The sequence below is a fragment of the Arxiozyma heterogenica genome (assembly GCF_036370985.1).
Source record: "Arxiozyma heterogenica strain weizmannii chromosome Unknown scaffold_16, whole genome shotgun sequence".
NCBI lineage: Eukaryota > Fungi > Ascomycota > Saccharomycetes > Saccharomycetales > Saccharomycetaceae > Arxiozyma > Arxiozyma heterogenica.
In genome coordinates, this window is record NW_027042669.1 from 414456 (window position 1) to 437042 (window position 22587).

General features: G+C 28.8%; 6 protein-coding genes across 6 annotated transcripts; 1 reads left to right on the plus strand and 5 right to left on the minus strand.

Moving 5' to 3' along the window:
- Positions 1-664: 664 nt before the first annotated feature.
- PWA37_001312 (peroxiredoxin) lies at positions 665-1264 on the minus strand (the record flags this gene model as incomplete). Its single annotated transcript, XM_064857946.1, has 1 exon — positions 665-1264. The coding sequence occupies one exon, from the start codon at positions 1262-1264 to the stop codon at positions 665-667; it is 600 nt and encodes a 199-aa protein (XP_064715306.1).
- A 2143-nt stretch (positions 1265-3407) lies between these two features.
- On the minus strand, positions 3408-6227 carry GAC1 (protein phosphatase regulator GAC1; the record flags this gene model as incomplete). The annotated part of the gene is made up of 1 exon (XM_064857947.1): positions 3408-6227. The coding sequence occupies one exon, from the start codon at positions 6225-6227 to the stop codon at positions 3408-3410; it is 2820 nt and encodes a 939-aa protein (XP_064715307.1).
- A 1899-nt stretch (positions 6228-8126) lies between these two features.
- Positions 8127-8795, minus strand: SYC1 (cleavage polyadenylation factor subunit SYC1; the record flags this gene model as incomplete). The annotated part of the gene is made up of 1 exon (XM_064857948.1): positions 8127-8795. The coding sequence occupies one exon, from the start codon at positions 8793-8795 to the stop codon at positions 8127-8129; it is 669 nt and encodes a 222-aa protein (XP_064715308.1).
- Positions 8796-9243: 448 nt separating this feature from the next.
- On the minus strand, positions 9244-13332 carry PWA37_001315 (uncharacterized protein; the record flags this gene model as incomplete). The annotated part of the gene is made up of 1 exon (XM_064857949.1): positions 9244-13332. One exon carries the CDS (start codon positions 13330-13332, stop codon positions 9244-9246), a length of 4089 nt encoding a protein of 1362 aa, XP_064715309.1.
- A 938-nt stretch (positions 13333-14270) lies between these two features.
- On the minus strand, positions 14271-15176 carry DCI1 (putative dodecenoyl-CoA isomerase DCI1; the record flags this gene model as incomplete). The annotated part of the gene is made up of 1 exon (XM_064857950.1): positions 14271-15176. The coding sequence occupies one exon, from the start codon at positions 15174-15176 to the stop codon at positions 14271-14273; it is 906 nt and encodes a 301-aa protein (XP_064715310.1).
- A 1693-nt stretch (positions 15177-16869) lies between these two features.
- Positions 16870-18966, plus strand: LAS17 (actin-binding protein LAS17; the record flags this gene model as incomplete). Its single annotated transcript, XM_064857951.1, has 1 exon — positions 16870-18966. The coding sequence occupies one exon, from the start codon at positions 16870-16872 to the stop codon at positions 18964-18966; it is 2097 nt and encodes a 698-aa protein (XP_064715311.1).
- Positions 18967-22587: the final 3621 nt, after the last annotated feature.

The following is a 22587-nucleotide window of genomic DNA, read 5'->3' on the forward strand; positions in this document are numbered from 1 at the left end:
ATATCCTATATTTCTAATGATTCAGCCATGGATAAACTTGAATAATTTTAAAGAGCGACCTATAAGGAGAGACATTTAAAATTATTGTTGAAAGTATATATTGCCATTTTTTTTTCGTTAAATCGATTAGATACAAAAAATAATAATTATTACTAAGTAATAATTATTTTAAATTAGCAAAAGATAAGGTTTATGTTCCTTAAAAAAGTAATAAATTAAAGAGTATCCTTGTGAAAACTTAAAATTTTTGCAAAATTTTATTTACAGGTTTTGTTTAATTTTTTTTGTACACAATAGTCCCCTTGTATGTATCTAAAAAGAACCTTAATAGCTTAAATATATACACGAAGGGTGAGAAGCATTTATGAATAAATGTTAATATTGATATTAAACAAATAAAGAAAATGTAACTGTAAGAAAAATATTTGTTTTCTAAAATCTATCTCTACCATGTTCTATCAATTATTGAATCCTCTTATTATGATCAAAGTTAATGGTTCTAATATATATATATACTGTACTCTTTTAAGAAAAAATAAAATAGTGATCTGTTTGATAACCATCACAAAACATGTTAAAATAAAAAAAATTCTATACTGTATTATACACGAATATATATAAAAAAAGAATTTTATATAAGATAAAACAAAAAAAGAAGGACAAATCAATTTTTTTCATTGGCTGTTTTCTTAAAATATTCCTTGGAATCCTCAACTGTTGGCTTGATAGTAGCGGAACCTGGAGTCCAGTTACATGGTAAAACTGTACCATTCTTATCAACCCATTGGAAACCTTCAACAATTCTTAAGGCTTCTTCGACATTTCTACCAACTGGCAAATCATTTATTGTGATATGTCTGACAACACCCTTACCATCAATTACAAATAATCCCCTCAAAGCGACACCTTCTTCTTCAATCAAAACACCGTAGTCTCTAGAAAGGGTGTGATTAGTGTCCGCAATTAATGGAATATCGATTGGTCCTAAACCACCATTAGCTTGATCTAAATTGGTCCATGCTAACAGAGTAAATTCAGAATCAGTAGAAGCAAATAAAACTTCCGCACCAATATCTCTAAATCTTTTAGCGGCCTTTGAAAATGCAATAATTTCAGTTGGACAAACAAAAGTGAAGGCCATTGGAACAAAAGCTAAAACGACATATTTACCTTTGTATTGTTCTAAGGAGACTTCTTCAAAGACACCGTCAATGACAGCGGTCTTCTTGAAAGCTGGAGCAACTTTTTGAACTTGAGCAACCATTGTTAAATTGTTATTTGTTTTATTGTTGAGTAGTATTTTTTTATGAAGATACGTATTATAGTATATTACTGTTGATTATTTTGGTTTTTTATATGTCCTTGATTCTAATAGGGGAAAAAGCATATTGCAATGGATCGAAATTTTGTTTAAGGTTATTTATATATCAAATAATTTTGCCAATTACCAGGATTTTTAATTTTTCATTATTGTAGTTATCTGGGTTGGAGTCCAGGTTGGAGTCTAGACCAGCTAAATAATATTAATAAGTCTCGTAAAATATAACTGAAGCAAAATTTTTATCTAAACGTGCATTATGCACTACTGAGTTCCAGAGTGGGAATATTATTATAAATCGGATTGGTCATCATAGGGGTATTCTTAGGAGAAGATAATACACCTAGAAAAAGTATTTTTGGCATTACACGCCTTTTTTATTGTTGCTTATTAAGAAAAAATAGCTATATTTACCCACTTAGTAACGCTTTCTAGATGTTCTAGAACGGTGCTGAGTAATAGAAAAAAATTTTTGAGGGATTTTTACCGTTTTCCGGTTATTTAGTCTTAAAAGTAGGATTAAAAAAACAAAAAAATAAAAAATAGAATTATGCTTGACAAAACCCTAGGTTTTAAAAAATTGATATAAGAAAATGATTTCTTTTTTCTGATGTTTTTACTAATAGTAACTCTATACTAACTTGTATACTAGGTGGTATATTTGTTAAAAATCTAAAAAGTTAAGTATATTATTAAATGTCGTAAAAATCTCTATTGTTGTATAACTTTCTGTGTAGTCTTGGTAGTTATAAAACTTTATTTTTGCCCTTATTTAATTCTAATCAACACCTTTAAAACTCTATCTTTCAAAAGTTAATAAAATAGTATTACCTATTAAAGAATATACAAATTACAAAAATGAAACAATTCATGTGAACTCGATCTAATACTGCTCAACATTTTGAGTTAGAATAAAATGCTTGGTAATTTTATTTATGCCAAATTCTCATTATTATAATGTACATTAGAATGCAATCCTTATCAAAAATTATTTTTTTTAAAGTGTAAATAAAATCTTCTGATAGAATATATAATAAAATGACCAAAACTATAGAATATTTTCCACCAGTCAGTTAATTAATGCTACAATGTTTGATAATTTTAGAAAGGGATAAAAGCATAAGTATCGTTGTATATGTTTTTAGATTACCGAGAATTTAAACGTTCAGTCAATCCTTAAGGAATGTGTTTTTATCATAGTTAAATTGTCATTACCATTTTTGTCTATGTGCTACTTTTGAATGTATCTGTTTACACTCCTTTATCTTTATCTCAAATTGGTGAGAATGTTATGACTTTTCCCATATTCAGTAAAAAATGTACGTCGTCTAAAAATATTTGCCGTATCCATTGTTTCCTGCCCCACATTCTTGCTGAATCAAAAATTAAAAAAAAAAATCAGAGGTTTGTCTAAACTCCGAGAACATGTAAATTTACAGAAATAAAAAAAGAATCTTTACAGCATAACAGACTATAAAAAGTTTGTAGGACTGAAAGCTTAGAAGCATGGCTTATAATTTGTCGTTAGTAGGACATTTTCTATACATTATTGAAAAAAAGGAAATTGGAAATTGAACATTTCTTTTTTCTCTGTCTTAGTATTACATAAAGAAAACTTTGGAATTTTACTACTTTTTTAAGTGAGACTAAAATATGATTAAAATATCTATGTATTTAGTTATGTATATATTTCTGTATAAATTTGAAAGATATATGATTAATATTTATGATATGAGAAAGGAAAAATGCAGAAAAAGATTGTGGCTTACACATATTGAAAATTAATATGAATACATTAGCAAAATAAAAAAAATTCGATCTATTTTTAGGAATAAAAGAAAGAAAAATTATGAGCAAATTAGCAAAATAAAAAAGAAGAAAATTTAGCCAGTGATTTAAATAAACACTTGAAGTATGATTAATGCTTGAATAATAATATTATAATTTGTAAAAATTCCTCTATAACAGGAGATAAACTAGCATAAGATAGTTTAGTATTTTAATGATCCTTGTTTAAATTTTGTGATACAAAATAAAGTGTTGTAGGCAAAAGGATAGAAGAAGAAAAGAATACCAGATTCTTTCTCGTTTATAAATATAAGGTGGACCCAGGCGATGAAGATGGACTTAACTCTGAAAAGCTTGATATCGGATCTTTATCTGGGGGTGGTGATGTATAAAAACAATAAGATTGTAGTAATTTTTGATAATCCACGTTTTTAAAAGAATTGCTTTGTATCATAGAGTTAGAATTATTATTTGAATGAAAAATACATTGATTAGTTTTATCGGTAGCTAAATTACAATTTTTTGAATTGTTCATCATTTGATCAATGTTTATATTATCATTGATCTTTGTGTTATTATTACTATTGAATATGGTTGAGGGATTTTTAAAAGTTGTATCTGTTCCAACACTTTGTACTTCATCTTGTTGATTCAGTATATGTTTAGAATTCAATGAGGTAGAAGGAACTGTCAAGTTATTGTTAAAGTATTCTATGGTTGGATGTTGAATATCAAAAAAATCTTTCATACTATCACTTATTAAAGATGAACTAGATGATAATCCGCTATTTTGTCTTGATATGAAATTAGATGGAGGATTCATATAATTAATGGAACAATTTGCTTCGTTTTTACTCAAATTGGTAGAATTCAGTTCAATAATACTATTATTTGCATTAATGGTTGTACTACTATTTGGCATAAAGCTATTTTTATCTAAAGACACAGATACATGTGGAATAGATACAGAATCAGATGATAGTGTAGAAGATGTTAACGATGAATTTTTCTTCTTAGCAGTCAAATTGTCATCTTGGAATGAAGAAAAAGATATCGATGAATTTGTAGATGATAGAGATGAATTAGAAAATGTTCTATCTTCTAATGGATGTGTTAAATGCGGTGTAGTGTCTTTTTGTTTGTCTTTTTCTTGAGACCCTCTAGATTGATTCTTATCATTAATTTCTGATGTTGTAACAGTATTAGATTGTTTATTTAAAGGATCTAACAAATCTATATGGATTTTTTTCATTGCAATAGAAGGGCCTGGCAGTGTATCTGGCAGTGGTAATGGATTAGTCTCAATGTTTAAGACCTCATTTATTGTTGCTGGTTTCTTTACAAATTCACAAGTATCATTATGATAGAGATGTTTTAATGGTGATGTATTGTAATAATCTGTATCTTCACTAAATGTTCTCGAATGGCCCATATATCTATTATTCATGAATTGTCTAGATGTCATTGGAACAATATATTTGTTATTGACTAAAAATGGATGATTGTATTGGTGGTTGTTTGTAGTGGTATTAGCAGTAGTAGTTAAAGACTTATTAATGCCAGCACTTACCCCCTTATCACTACTATTATTTTGAATGTTTCTATTAGTGTCATTTAATGTATTTATTTTTGGATTATGGATATAAGAATTGATATAATCATTGCTGTTTTTTTGTAATGAGTTTAATGTCAGTGTTAAAGGTGCTACGTTATTATCTGTAGGATATTGTTGAGAATCCATATATTGTGAAGATGAAGTAGAGGATGATGATAAACCTGACGGTAATGATGATGCTGTATCTGAAAATGGCAAACTTTCGACACGATGACTATTAGTAAAATCAGCATCCTCTTTTGTCTTTTTATCGGTGTCATCATCCACTTTAATTAGTTTTAAAGTGTAATTTTGATAATTATTGTTATCGAAATAAGTTTCATTACCAACATCATATCTACAGCATAAATCAATTTTAATATGTTTATTTAGCAAATCTTTAATTTGTAAGAAAAATTTATAACAATTCAAATCAATGGTGAATTGGAATTCGTCGAATTTTGAAGTCAAAGATCTTCTGTAAGTTGAATTAATATAATGAATATTATTCCAATTATTGAAAGTGAATTTAATTTCAATAATTTTTTCAAAGTTGATATTATTAACTATTAGGTAACCATATAATCTATTTTCTTTTACATCTGACTGTTCCAATCTATATAGTTTAATATTTTGACCATTTAAATAGGATTCTATCGATTGATCATTCTGAAGATCTAAATACTGAGATATTATTGGAACATTAGAATCAATTAATTTCCATTTGATATCGACATCGGATATAAGCAATTCATTTGAATACATTAAGGGTTCATTACCCGCCATTTTGTTCTTGATATTAGTATTAGTATCTGTATCTGTATCTGTGGCATTATCACTGTTATAACCTAAGAGGCTGTTATAATTACTATTGATAGTTGAATTTAAATAAGCAGAACGAATATTATCTAAATTGTTTATAGTTATATCATCACCGTTGTCTTCACCCTCATAACCATAACCATAGTTATATGCATAATCTTCATTGTCATCATAATCTAAATCAAAATCAGATAAACTCAAATCGTTTTGTTTATAAAAACTCTTCGATCCGGTGTTAAGTTGTTTATTATTAGTATGAGAAGGGTTGGAGGAAGACGAGGAAATTGATTTATTTTTTTTATAAAGATAATAGAATTTTTTATCGAAATTAATCAAATTCGGTAAAATATCTAGATTATTAAACCAACATGGCTCGTTCTTAATATTATTCTGGAAAGACTTCGAGGATAAATAACGATTATTATAAGAATAATTATCATTTTGATTGTATATACCCCTACTATTGTTATCGTCAATATTAGGGGACATAATTGGAGACATAATTGGAGAACTTTCATTTGATATAGTGATAGGTTCATCATCTGAATCAAATCGTTTTATAGTTGTAGAAAATAGATCAAATCTAACATTTTTAGAAATGGGTTTTTGAGAAGAAGAAGAAGAAGCAGAAGAGATTGATGATGATGATGGTAAAGATTTATTTGATTTTATACCTGACTTATGTTTTAAAATAGATTTTATCATTTCAATAATATTCTAGTTTATTGAGTACAATATCAAAAAAAAAAAGACAAAAGATGAAGAAGAAGAAGAAGAAGAAGATAAAGAAGACAAGCAAAGTACAACAAAGTAAACTAAAATATAATGAACTATAGATAAATAGATATAGAAAATTTCTTTGTTTATATTTTTTGTATTTTAATGAGTTCTATTTTTATTTATTTATTTATTTGTTTGTTTGTTTTTTTTGGGAGGGGGGGGAAGGTTCTTTATAATTTAAAATATTATTGCTTGTTGTGATATCTATAAAAAGGGCTAGTAGTATATAGGTATGACAGAGAAGACAGAGGAAAGTAAAGAAGTAAAAGAAATAAAAACACTAAAGAAAAAAAAAAAAAAAAAAAAAAAAGAAGAAAAAGAGAGAGAGAGAAAAAGAAAATGTTATGGATAGATATGTAATGTTTGTTATAGCACTTGGTTATAATCCTTTCACTTGAATGGAAAAAGAAGAAGTGTTGCAACAGAAGGTAGCAAGAAGAAAAAGACATCATACAAACCAAATGTAGAGAGCCAGAGACAAGCGTTCCATATAGAGGGAAATAGAGATTTATATTAGGGGAAAAAAAAGTACAAACAAGACATCGAAAAGATCGATTCTCTCCTTATTTTTCTTTTTGGTTTTTTTTGGTTTGTTTGGTTTTTTACCGTTTTTTTTTTTTTTTTTTTTTTGTTTTGATATATCCCAAATCGAAGAAACTGAAAAGGGGGTGGAAAAGTTTGTTTTGTTTTTTTTGTTGCAGCATCTAGAAACTTATTTTTTTTTCCTTTTCTGGTTTTCTATTTTTATGTAATCAATTACTATTACAAATCTCGGTAAAAAAGACAAAAGAAAACAATTGCACGGGGAAAAAAGCATAGAATAACAGCACAAACAAAAAAACAAAGAACAAAGAAATCTGTTCGGGGTGTGGGTGTTGCGTGGAGGAGGGGGAGGAAAGGAAGAGAAAGGAGGGAGGAATACAAAAATAAAGAACAAAAAAAACAAAATTTCGTAACTTCCATACTCTCATCCTGGAATTTGAGGGTTCTCTTACATCATCACCATCATCATTGATAGTGCTGTCCCCTTTTAAAGGTTGTGATCCAAAAAGACAATTGCAATCTACAAATTGTTGCTTTTACACAATATCGGACAATATATTCAAAGATATGCAAATGAGATATTTACCACCAAAATATTCTTCTGTAATCACACTATAGAATCTTCATAGATCAACTTAGTGGTTACGTTAATTTATCATTTTAACTTGATCTATAGGTTAAAGTTAACCTATATTGATTGTTTTGGAGTGTTTTCCACAAAACCCTTATTTCAAATAGCTATAAATTATTGAACAAAACATAGAACATTATTTCTTACCCAACCTTTTTCGTATCAACATTATATTAAGTGTATATATTTTTATTTTTCAAAAAAAAAAAATAGGCGAAAGATTTTGAATATTCTTGGAATTTCAAAGATATATTTCAATATTAGATGATTGGAATAGAGTGAAAACTCCTTAGTGTCAATGTCTTTATTTTGAAAATTCAATCAGTGATATAAGCTTTTGCTTGAAAAGTGCTATTGATTGGCAACTTATTTACGTTTGTAATCGCAAATGGTATTATGAAAGACTTTACTTTTCTAATAATATACGTTATCTATATTCATATAGTTATAATACTAATACCTTAAATCGTAATGTTTACTAATCTGTCTTTTATATGCTTGTATGTAGTTGACTTCTATTTTCATTTGTAAATATACTCCAACCAAAAGAAGTAATTTGGTCACATGGATAAGATTAATATGGCACCTTGGTATAGCAGATACATACATACATATATATATATAGTATCTTTTATGAAAGTTATATTTTCCTAACATAACGGTTCTTTTAAATCTTTTCCAATACTTAGTAATGATTCAATCCTACCACGTAATGGGTTACTATTACATTTAACAACCTTCATCTTATTAAAATCAATCTGTGCGTTTATACGATCTAATGTAATCAATCCATTGTTTGGTATTCCTTCCATACTACTGAAACTTGATCCAAATTGTTCTTTAAATAATGCAATTATTGGATCTACATTCTTAAAATCTAATCTTTCGTATTCCCCTTTTATAAAACTTTTTTGTTCCTCATTATTATTATTATTAGCAGTATTTTGATCCATTGATATTATAACTAAGATAACACTCTCTATCACAAGATCAATCATATTGGCTAGGTCTTTTCTTTCATTATTATTTGTATCCCTATTAGTATCATCTATATTTGTTTCAAGACATTTATATATTTTAACTATATTATCTTTAATATTATAAATTATTTCAATCGTATCCCATATGTAAAAATTATACTTATATACCTCTGTATCTTTGTCTTTATCCTCATTGCTTCTTCCCCCTTCTTCTATAACTTTCTTATTTGATACCATTGGTATTGATGTACCAACATTTCCATATGTAAACTCCAATATATCTTGGAACTCATTAAGGTTACAATATAATGGTATCGATGCATAAAGTGTCTTATTCATGGTACTGTTATTATTATTACAATGATATGTTTATATATTTATATCGATATCTATATTTATGTGTGTATATGCAGAAAAATCTATAACAATAAAGTGACGATAATTTTCTGTTTTTTTTTTTTTTGTTGCAACAAATCTAACGTGTTATCAATCAGTTCTTAGATAAAATAAAAATATGACCAAGCAAAGTTCAGTGTCTTATCTAATACGTATGTATAGATATATATATATATAGATATATATCTAGATCCTGCTAGTGTTTTTCTAAGAATATAAATATTATATTTTTTCATCGTTATCTTCCCTTATGTCTTTTGTATCATTGGACACGAAATGTATCTTTTTCTCTAGATCTTTCTAGTCATTACGTATGATATTTAGAAAATGATAGTGATTTAGTTATTTATGCAAACATACATACATACATACATATATATATATATATGTATCACGTTAAAAATTCATAATCATCATTAACTGTCCAGAAATCTTCTACTGGTGCAAAATTATCAGGAAATCGAGTCTTTGTAACAAATTTATTTGCTATTTTATTTTGGGAATTCTTGAGATTATTATTATAACTATCTGACGAGATAGTACCAATACGCTTTGGTACCATCATTCCATTATTACTTTGGTTAACATCTACATGATTAATCATCCTATTATTTGGCTCATTGGTTCGAATTGGTTGATTATTCTCATTAGAACACCCATCAGCATCCTGGGGGTGCAATATTGAATTATTGTTATTACTGTTATTATTATTATTATTGGTAGTAGCAGTATTAGTAACAGTAGATGTTGGAGTGAGGTTTACACTATTACTTGAACCAATATGTGAAGTCACATTGTTATTTGTGGAGAAATGAGTCATATTCTTCTTGTCACTATCTGTTGGTATTGGATTTGTTGGCTCTAAATTAAACATACTATAATTATAATTAGAATGGCTTAATAATTCATTAGCTGAATCATTGGTCCATGTAGATATATTATTAATCATGTCATGTGTGCCATTATTGAAAAGAACACCACTGGAAGTGACTTCATTGTTCCTTGTTATTGTCATAACATTATTGTTATTAGGAATATTATTATTATTACTCATACTGATAAGTGGCATTGTGCTGACTGGGATCGTACTAAAAGTATTGTTGCTGTTATTGTTATTATTTACCATTGGTCCATGAATAACAGGGGCACCTGGATAACTTGTATTTCCCATTCTAGTCCTGTTAATATTGGTTGATTGATAAATTTCGGATACGGGTTGTATTGGAACATCATTAAATGTGGAGATGGGTACATGAGTATTGGTAGAAGTAGTAGAACTAGGAGTGTCATTACTGTTATGACTTTTATGAGAGTTCATATTTTTAACATAATTTTGTTGTATATTTGTTGGTTGAGAATTCGTTGAATTTAAATTAGCTGGCAGAGTGGGTTGTGTACCAATATATGGCTGTAGATTTGAATATGGAATAATCCCATTGCCATTATTTGTTGTAGTATTTACATTTACATTTGCCGGAAACTGTTTATTGTTATTATTATCAGTCTTATTATAGTTTAACGACGTTAAATATACTTGTAAATTTTGTTGTGCATAATGTTGTTGTAAAAATGCTTGGTGTTCAAAATTTTCCCAATTAAATTCATTTAAATTAACAGGTTTCTTGACAATATATCTCTTTGTATCATCATTAATACTAGTTGTTGGACTTGATCCATCTTCTTCTTCTTCTTTCAGCGAGTTGGATGGTGTGTCAGCAGTTGATTTTTTGCAACTTTCTGTTTCTGTTCTATTGAAGCTTTTTTCATCTTCATTATCTTCGTTAATTAATAAATGAGCTAAACTTTTAGGGAGAGTAGCCTTTTGTAAAATTCCTTTCTTTCTATTCAGTTCCTTCTGTTCAGCAGGATCGACTTGAGAATTTGCCACAAAACCGGCATGCTCTTCGGCTTGACCTTTCCCAAATGTTCTGTTCATAGCTGGTGGCATTCCATTAATGGAGTTGGTCGTTTCATAATTTGAGTTTTCTTTACTAATATTGTTATTATTGGATGCTTTATCGTTGATCCTTCCATCTTGGTCACTACTCATTAGTGTAGTATCCTCGTCCGTAATATTTTGTGTTTTCTTCTTTTGATAACTATTAGAAGCTTTATGTTGCCCATTCTTAGTATCATTAGCCATGTATATTAACTCAGATGAATTAGGACCACATCTTTCAATTAAATTTCCTACAGTTGCATTCATCAATTGCTCAAATGCGTCTCTAAAAATTCTAGCAAAATTAGATCGTTCTGTGATGACATAAAGGCAAACAGAACAAGCCCTTAAATCATCCATTGTAGAAAATAGAGTGGCACTAACTAAAGGTCTGGTATGTTTAGAGTCATCACCTAATTTTCTTCTCTTTTTATCACCAAAATTCCTAGCTAGCCACATACAATAAATTAATGTGACACCGGCTACGAACACTGTATGCACGGCAGGTGTTGAATGTCCTGTAACAGTCTTTTGATGGAATATTTTATATAACTGGCAAATTTGGCCAGCAGCAGCTTGACATTCTCTAAATAATCTGTCATCGGGGGGCAAGACTTCAAGGTATGGTTGAATTAATAATCTAACTGCTCTGTAATAATATAATTTTAGTGTTTCATTTTCAAAATTTTTGAAACTACTAGTGATTAGACCAGACCTCCATACCTCTAGGTCTTTAAAAATTTTTCTTACTTCTGGCAATTGTTTAATTAGTAATTTTTTATTATTGCTGTTATTAGGCGTACTATCAGCATCTTCAGGTTTTTGTGGAATGATTTTTAACTGTTCTACAAAATTGGATTCAGTACGACGCAATTTTAATGATTGATTAATGAAATTTACTCCATTGTGAGTCTTTGTATCCTTGGTATTAAAGGAGTCTTCAGTAAAATAAGGTAAATCAATTTCAGATTCAGTGATTGTGTATGGTTTCCCAACTGCAACACAAATCATTCTTTCTAATAAATAAATACACCAAAATAATCTCAATTTTTTGTTAGCAAACGGATCTGGTGAATGCCATTTATTCAAGTATAATTTTTCTTTACAAATTGTCATCACATCTTTAATGATTTCATATAACACTAAAGAATCTTTATCTGTTCTTAATAGATATAGAACTAATAAAGTCAATAATTCAACTTGTTGAACATAATTTAAACTCCTACCACATTTTGCCACATGTCTTATTGCAGTCGAAAAGTAATTCATCGGTGGATTTCCCTTATATTTGCCAGTAGTCATCTGAAGACATGCACTTATTGTGTAGACAAGCCACATTCTACCACAAGAAAAATGGAAATCCGATTCTGAATAAGAGTAAATATTATTATTAACAAAATGTTCGTGGAATGAGTAAATCTCTTGCTCATCTAATAAGGGGTATTTGAATTGTAATCTAGTGAAAAATGTGTCTAGAAATGATCTTGATAATTCCTCATCAAATTCCATTACAGGTTTATAAGCTAAAAACTCTTTTAAATCATATTTCGAAAAAATACAACTGCTAAGATCAAAATCCTTCAAAGATTTAGAAGTCAATGAAATAACAGTGTCATATTTGCTGTTTTGAGAAGCAACTCTAGGAAGTGAGGTTCCCATCATTCGGTTATAATAATCGTCTTTGAATTCAGTCCTATTTGCTGAGGTAGCAGATATGCTATTTGTATTGTTATTAGGATCAAAGAATTGGGAATTTAATGGAGGAAGTATTTTAGTATTATGATTATTATATGGAAACCTATAATATGTAGAGTCAAACTTATTATCTGGGCCATTATTTGGATGGTGGAAATCCAATTCATCAAATGTATCATCCATATTATTCAACAGATGAGTAATTCTTTTATACTGTTTTATCTTCTTCTTGAATGTCACGGTATTCGGTGAGATATCAATTAATTTTTCTAAAAATCTTAGTTTTTTCTCTAACAATTTTGTGTATTCATCCTTATCAGAATCAGAATTTGGGTTACTCTTCGTTATCTTTCCTGTAGTGTTGAAATTTGTAGTTTGTATTATATTAGAATTAGAGTTTACAAAGAATGAGTTATTACCATTATTAATATTATTGATTGATAGTAGTCCATTAGAATTTAGTGAATTTTTAGAATTAACTGGAGAAATCGAATAGTTACTAATAATCAGAGGTCTGTCATTCCCCAAAGTGCAGTTATTAATATTACAATTGTTGTCGTTATTGAGACCGACATTATTGGTGGTAGGAATAATATTATCTTTTGAATTTGTTGAAGAACTTTGATATTTGGCTGGTTGGATACATTTGACACCAGCTTTTAAACATGCAGTACATGTAGGTAACTTATGATCACAACGTTGCTTTCTTCGTCTACACAGTAAACAGGAACGAGACCTGCCCTTTTTATCTCGTAGTAAAATATCAGTTCTGTTACCAGCTAATTCTACTTCTCTTTGAAATTGTTCAAATTTCTCCTCACTTATTTCTTTCTTTGGTCTACCCATAATTAAAAATAGAAGAAAAAGTGTCAATCCAAATATGTGTATTTGTGTACAACTAAATAGAAAATAAAATTATTAGTCTAAGTGGAAAATATTAAAAAAAAAAAAATAGAAAGTAGGATAAATGTATTGTAATTATTTATGCAACGATCTGTTTTCTGTATTTCTGTTAGTTTTATTTGTAAAAAGTAAAAAGGAACAGTACAGAGTATGGCGAAACTGAAGTGTATACGAAATAATTATTAAATTACACAAATATGCAATATTATAGTGCAAGTGAATAAGAGAAAACACCGGAAAATAAGCAATCGAACAAACAAATTAATAATCACTTGGATGTAAGATAAATACATAAAAGTAAATAAAATATTTCTTCTTTATGTTTTGGGTGTTTCTGATCTTTATTATATAACACAAAATCACTGGAAAAAATAAAAAGAAGGTATGAGTATCTTCGTTTTGCTGATTATTTAATTTAGCCGAACAATCAATCGTTCGACCTTTTTAATCTAAACTTTTTTTTTACATAACTTCCTTGAAAATCAATCGAAGGTTTAGAAAAACAGGAAAAAGAGAAAATCTTTATGACGCAAAGGAAATTTTTTTTTTTGTCACAAAGCCGTAGGAAAAGAAAAAGGAAAAGAGCAGGGGACAAAAAAACGACAGTGGAAAACTAAACCGGAAGAATTAAACCGGAAAGGAAAGCACTTGATTAAAAAAAAAAAAAAAAAAAAAACAAAAGAAATTTCTCGAAGACAACTTAATTTTTATGACAGCGAATAAAGGGGAAAAAATGTCTCCCGTTATACAATAGATTACGTAATAGATGTATATGTTCTTAGGGATAGTTACTAGTTAATGTGATGTAGTCTAAAAGAATAGTAAAAGATACTCTACATTAATTGACTGGTAGTTGAACTTAAAGTTTGAAGTTTATGTGTTCACAATTTATGTCTACGTTGCTTGTTTGAAAGCTGTTCAAATCTTGAAATTGGTTCATCAGACAACCATAAAGGTAAGGTATTAATAATTTCTTCTGTTATTGCTTTTTTCAATCTTTGTTTCATTTTGTATATCACTCTTCTTTTCATTTCGGTTATGGCTTCTGGATTTAGATCATTTTCTATGATATTTTTTATTATATCATTTTTACAGCGTTTATTAAATTGATCTGTTGCGTCCAAATCGTTATTCTTGTCTATTTTATTTTCATAATCGTCTCTGTAATGATATTCTTTCCAGATCATACCAAAATTTTTCATTTGATTATACCTTATTGGAAGCGAAAAGATTAAATGTTCATTTGCTATATTTATGCTTAATTTATTATATAACATAATAGAACTTCCAGCTTCCGCCACAAACCCTAGTGAACTGAAAGGAAATAATAAATAAGGTTTCCTCTCTTCCCCTTGTTCTTCTGATCCTATAGGTAAGTGCACGTTAATAAGATCACATAATAACACCAAACAAGCACTTAATCCAATGGCTGGTCCATTCAAATTACAAATGATCGGTTTGTTATGAGAACTAAAAGTGTTTAACATATGAATAGTTGGAGTAGAGACATTACCAATATATTGTCTAATTCTATTCATTTGATTTGTGTTATCAATATTTTTAAGTTCCATTACTGATTCAAACTTGCCACCACTACTAAATATTCTATTGCCACTACTTTGCAAAACTGTTATATAGAGGTCATTATCCAAATTTAATTTGTTTAAATATTCCCCTATTTGAATAAAATCTTCAAAGGATAATGAATTTAAATGATTTGGATCGTTTAATGTTATTGTACCAATATGATTTTTATGATCAATATCCAATTTAATTGTTTCAGACATGACTTGTACTAATGTCACTGGTATATGTCCTGTTTACGTGTATATATTTAGAGAGGGAATATGTAAACTATACTAGAATTTATTCAATAACGTATAAGAATCAACCCTAAGAAAAATGGATGTTATGATAGAAGTAACAAGTATAATAATTACAGGAAAAAAAAAGAATCGAAACTTATTATTATATATTCATATAAAACTGTTTGCATAATTTTTTTGCTTGTTTAAAAAGTCCTGTAGAAATAGACTATTAGAAAAAAGTACAATTTTTCATTGTCATTTTTTTTTAACTTTTACCTATCGTCCCCAATGGCCTGTAAGACTAAAAGAATATCAGTCGTGTTTAATTTACTTCTCCCTTATTCTTTTCTATTATATCGTGTTATTCTTTTATGCAATTGTCTTTTAGACAAAGAACATAGACTATATTGTATATCTCATAATTAACTGTCTGGAGGGGAAAAGGGAAGAGGATGCGATTTTAGGTGTATGCTTTTACCAAACTTGTATCATAGAAAAGGGGATTAGTAGGGTTAAGCAAATTTTTTTATATATATTCTAGCCTTGAAAAGTAATCAAGGGTCATAAGCCAATATTTTTTTTAGGGATTACGTACTGATTTTTTTTATGATAAGTTACTGAATAATGGAAGAAATATGGGCTACTACTAAGTTACATTATGAGTGTATTGTCTGTATTTGAAAAGATTTAAGTCAGCATAAAATTTTCTGAAACTATCACAGGAAATAAGCATATTACAACTTGTGATACATAAGCATTGATAACCCCTTTATTTATCCAATATTATCCAAAAAAAAAAAATTCAATTAAGCTCTGATACTATTAAGATTGACGGAAATCATTTGATTATTGATATATATCTTGGTGGAAGGAGGTATAATATTCCAAATATTACATTATTTCCATAAAAAGTTGTAAAAATTCGAATATAATCGTACACATTTCTCTACATGTAATTTTATTTTATTTTTTTTTGACTATCACCAGTAATGTCTGAGAAATGATATTAAATATTTAGATCTTTAAAATACTTTGCAAAATTAGGGCTGATAAAATTCCCCTTCCCCTTATGTTGGTGAAGTTCTTAAGTTTTTATATCCTGTCTAAAACCTTTTAGCTAGAAATTAGGGCTAGGAATAAAATAAGTAATTCTTTCGAAAATAAATTTATCTTCTGGAATTCTTTTTGTAGTTGCTTCTAGATCTTATTCCTGAGAAGAAAATCCTCAGTTTCATTTATTGATCAAATAGTATAATATCTTAGGTCTCTTAAAACAATAGCCCTAAAATGAAGTCCTCATCACTTTTCACGGCTTTGATTTTTTGAGAAAGACGTCAAACGAAAAGATAGTCTTTTTTTCCCCATTTCCATCCAGTATTTCCTAATGTAGAAATAAATAAAAACGGTTTATCATTTTCTCTTTTTATTGCAAGTATTCTGTAAATGAAAATAAAAAAAGAAGAAAAGGAAAAAAAAAGTGTTTAAAGATATAATGGAGTGATATCTGCATATCATTGTCCTAATAGTCTCAAGCAACAACAATTGAACCGAAGAGATTATAGTACTATCTCTAATTAGATCAGAAATAAATAACAGAACTTTTTTTTTTTTTTCAAAAGAGAAATTGAATTAATTTGTAAGTGTGCATAATTTAATCACATACTAGAAAAATATGGGGTTACTAAACTCACAAGATAAAGAAATTATTAAGAGAGCACTACCTAAAAATTCAAATAAGATTATTGATGTCACCATAGCACGGTTATATATTGCATATCCAGATAAGACACAATGGCAATATACAGGTTTATCTGGAGCCATTACTTTGGTTGATGATTTAGTGGGTCATACCTTTTTTCTTAAATTGATTGATATCTTTGGACATAGAGGGATCATTTGGGATCAAGAACTGTATATAAATTTCCAATACTATCAGGATAGAACTTTTTTTCATACTTTCGAAATTGAAGATTGCTATGTGGGGCTTTTGTTTGTTGATATTAAAGAAGCAGAACATTTTTTGAAAAGGGTACAAAAGAGAGAAAAATATGCCTCGAGAGCAACTTTACAGAATAAAAAAGCGATTGCGTTAAATAAAAAATTGAGGGCTGAGAATGCAAAAAAACAGCCTAAACAAGGCCCTAGAGGTGAAACTATGGTTGTAATGGATTCTCAAAGGAAAAGATATAATTACAATGAAGTTGAACACATTCCAGTAACCAAAAACAAAGCTCCACCTCCACCACCTCCATCCTCATCATCAATATTTTCACACAATGATATTGATACTAATGAGGGTGATACAGACCAGTATAATGATGGATTCGATGAAGATGCATATTACAATGACACTGATGTACAATCATCAACTTTGTCGGTGCAGCCTGCTGTGTCAGGGCATTCCACTGTAGCAGATACCGTGTCTTCTACAGAACAAAAAGAACAAGCATCAGAGTTGCCCACTCATCAGAAAGTTAAACATAATGTGCCCCCATTACCTGCAAATTTTCAACCAGCACCTCCGTTGAGTAATAATACTACTACTACTATTCCAGTTCCTAGTACTACTAATGTTTCACAGCTACAGCCTTCATCTTTCTCAAATCAACCGTTCAATAATGCAACACAACAAGCAAATAACTCATTCCCATTTCCAATTCCACAGATGAACAATACAAATATGAATTTGCATAGGCCAGTTCCGCAGTTGCCAAATAGAACGCCAAGTATTAATATGAATATAAATAGTAATATAAATACAGCAAGGCCAGTTCCCGCTCCTCCACCAAGACAAAATATTAATACCGGTGGAGTTCCTCCTCTTCCTCCTGTAAGACGTGGTCCGGCTCCACCATTACCACCACACAGAAATAACAATAATATGAATAATCAAAGAATATCTAGTAATAATGGCGTGCCCCCACCTCCACCTGTAAGGCGTGGGCCTGCTCCACCTCCACCTCCTGCTAGAACAAGGACACAACCAACAATTCTACAACCTAAAACTTCTTTTGGACAGGATACCTTCACACAACAATATAATCAACAAATGCCACAAGTTACTTTTGGTCAATCAGCACCATTGTCACAACAAACAGAAATACCACCTCATACTACGTTTAATACGGCTCCGCAGTCTCCAGTACAACCAGTACCATCTTTTAGACCATTAAATAGTTCGTCTAATATGAATTATAATAACAATAACACTGCTGCTATAGCTCATCCAATTCCTCCAATAATGAATAATAATAATAATACAAACTTGGTTCATATTGCTCCTCCTGCTCCTCCATTAATGAGTAATAATACTAATGTGAATGCTCCAGTAGCTCCACCTCCGCCACCTATGATGAATAGTAATAGTATGACCACTCCTCCTGCTCCACCTCCACCTCCAGTGATGAATAATAGCGAAGCTCCGGTTGCTCCTCCACCACCTGTTCTTGCTACAGACAATAACAACAGTGGATTTGTGGAATCTACAGGTGATGCGGGTAGAGATGCACTATTGGCATCGATTAGGGGTGCTGGTGGTATTAAATCGTTAAGAAAAGTAGATAAATCCCAATTAGATAGACCATCTGTATTGTTACAAGAAGCTCGTGGTGAGACTGTGGCTACTTCAAACACAGGAAATGAAACGGCTTCTTCCAATATGGGTGCTGGTGGTCCACCATCTCTAGCAGATGCGTTAGCTGCAGCTTTAAATAAACGTAAGAATAAAGTTGGTGTACATGAGGATGATGATGTAGGGGATGATTGGTAAAGAATTATAAACGTTAGAAGATAGTGTTAAAAATATAACAGTAATTGTTGCAGAGTTGGTGGTTTTTGTCACAGTTATTTATGTATATATGTATGAATGAAACTCTTGTTGTTTGGATATTGGAATATTCATTTTATTAGTAGAAACTTAAATAAACATGACTTATCTTTATGAAATCTTTGGACATTAATTTGTAAATATTCAATACTTTTTTCCAATTCTCTCTTTAAGTTATTAATATAACTTTTTTTTTTTCGTTGATAGTTGGGCAAAATTAAACGGTATTAAATGGTGGATATTTGGAATGGTATTTGATAACTCCTTTTAAAAATAGATAGATAGATAAGTTATTGAACTTTATATATAAGGTGTACATACTATTAGTTGTGATGGTTTTTGTAGATATGGTATTTCATAAGTTAAACAAATGTGCTAATATCTGGAATCAAGTTTTTTGTTCTTAAGCTTCTCTATTGCCCACAAGATGGTAATATTTTTAACTTTCTTGAAACAGAAAAATATTAAATATAGATATTTGTATACAGTACAATACATACTTACAAAGCAAAATAAGATTCGTTATAAACGAGTAATTATTGATAGTAATGTGAATAATCTCTCTGTGAATGGCAAAGAAAATAATGTAAAAGAAAAAAACATGTAATTAGTAATCCCTTCTTTTTTGTAAAGACGAAGGATCTAAACTCTAAAATATATATTAGTGTAGTATCATAGACATTGTTGGTAAATTAGTAATGTTTATCATCCGTTTTGTTGTATTTCTTTTACATTGTAAACAATATTTTGTTCAATATTTTTTTCTTTCGTGCATGAAATGACAAGAAATATAAAAATTTTGTTACAAAAAGCTAAAATTACAAAGTGCGGAGTGCTTTTGCACTACAAAATTTGATAACGTCTATAATTATGCAGTTAAGTAATATGCATATTAATTCAACTTGCAATCTGAATATATATATAAAAAAAAAAGTTTTTACAAAGAATACAAACAAGAAAAAATCAACCAATTCTTTCTTATCGAATTAATATAATGTAAATTTATTAGTAGCCAATATTATATATGCAATCAACAAAAACAAACCATCACCATTTACATAATGATTTTAATGAATCTTTATTTGATGTTTAAACTGTTTACTGTTAATACTCTCAATAAAAGTGGATTTTATTTTATTGTTGAAATAGTACATAAACTTGACTGTAACACTTGATTTCATTTTCTATATAAAGTAAGAGTACTATACCATAACAAAATTTTATTTTTTTGAACTTAACAGAACAATATTTTTATTCATCAATTTTTTAAGCTAAAACTTTAAATACATACTCTTGCAATAGTTTTCAAAGAAAAAAAATATAACAATATCATTCTAGCGTTGTAAAATTTTTTTCCAACTTTCTATTTCAATTTAATTAATTTCTTTCATTTAATAATATATATATTTATCACTTTCTCTTTAAAAATTTATAAAATGGTAAGCACCACCAAAAAAGCAAGATTTCCAACATTTTTTATACAAAAATATTTGTAATCACTTCAACTGAATTAATTATTTTATAAAACGAAACTTCTTCAAAACAAAAAAAATTATTGTTTCATTAAACAATAATATCTATAAGTTGTGTTTAGATCTACATAACAATCATTGGTGAGAAATCTAAAGAGATTCAATAATAAAAAAATCTATATCAATAAAAAAAATTACTGACTTAGCACCTGACTCGAAAAACTTCTCTTTTGTTTGATTAGAAGTAAACATTCAAATTTTTTATCATAATTATTAATTTTCTTTTGATATAACATAATGTTTCCACAATATATTTAAGCTGACTGGTTTACTCTTTATCCATCTCTTGTTCTTTAACATACAAAAAGAGAAGATTACAAATCGGATACTATATAATATTAGTAGTTATAGTAGATAATAATTAAATACCTAACATTCAGTGATAAATAAACAGTTTCATCATAAGAATAAAGCTAACGTGGACTTATGTTTACACTTATTTCCTGATAATCGATAAATGAAAAACGTTTCAAATTAACTCTAGTGACAACCAATATTTGTAGGATAAATGTTAACATGCAAATAAATTCTTTTAGTATTACTTTTAAAATGCTCATTTAATACAGAATCGTCATGCCAATTTCAATTTTGACTCCTTCTACCTTTTGATTTTACCACTTTCACTAACGAATGCTGTTCAATCATAGATGTTTTGACTCGGATTTCAAGCTGTTTTTTTATAAAAAAAAAAAAATGAAAAATTTTACTTTAATAAGAGACAAAGCCAGAAAAGTAATAACCCCCTGAAAAAATTTAGGGACTAAAAATTACAATTTTAAAAAATAAAAGTAAAGGCGACACGAGCACGAAAAAGATCGGGTAGGAAATAATATTTTGTATTTTCCCAAAGATTATAGATTTTTAAAATAAGGGTTTTAAAAAAACTCTCGGAACCATTAACCTACATAGCGCAGTATTCATTCATATATAGTTCAGACTAAAATAATAATAACTCTACTTTTGATGTTCTTATTTTTTTGTTTTTTTTTATAAAATCCAGTAGTATTGAACATTTAAGAAATACATTCAAGAAACAAAGCATTCTAACCAAAATTAAATGTTTATGTAGAATTCCATAGATCACACTGTTTTTTGATCATGTTAAAGTAGTTAGGGTTCGGTTAAAGAAAAAGAAATTCCTTACAAGACGGTAGGGTTATAACAAAAGTTTTGAAAAGTTTTTCCTTAGGGATAACTTATTTTTACAAGACCTTTTAGGCGAAAAAAATTTTATAAAGGATGGAATCAATATTAACGTGGGATCCCCAGACTTTAGTAAGAAGTGAAGTGAGAATAATCTTTTAAATATACATCTCTTAAGAGATAGAGCATGGAACCGAGTCAAATCATTGTAGAATTCTAAGAATTATAATTAAACCTATATTAAATTTTTTTAACTAAGTAACTGAAACAGTGAGATCTGAGAAAAACATGAAAAATATTTTGTAAAAAAAATATTAACCCTAATTAATTGTCTTTCTAGTTTTTCTTCCCAAATATGGATATAGTGAGGTATATTTCTCTCAAACCCTAATATATCTTGACCACACCTGATAAAATGCACTCACATTTACAAACAGATTGAATCATAGCAACATCATTGAAACCATCCAGTGTCTCCGCCCTCCAAAAAAAAACACTAAAAAGAAAGAAATCCATAATGAGGAGAAAATTTTGTGTGATCGCAATGACACAGTGTGTATGTACGAAAATGTGGGAATGAGTAATGCGTGATGTATGACTTAACTTTGAAGGAATTGAAATAGAAGTAAAAAATTCATGCCTGGAAAGAAAATATAAAAGAGGTGATGATATCTTCTTCTTTTTAGAGCTCGACTGCTTATTAATTTACATGCAAACACTTTGCTAACAAGAGTCTCTTGTGTGTATTTACCTATCTAACTGTACATAACAGAACACCAACGTAACAAAAGTTATAGACAAAAGTATATCTGTTTAAGATAGCAATTGATTTTAATTTTAATTTTAATTTTTCTTCTTTTAGTTCTAATTAATACTATCAAGTGGAATA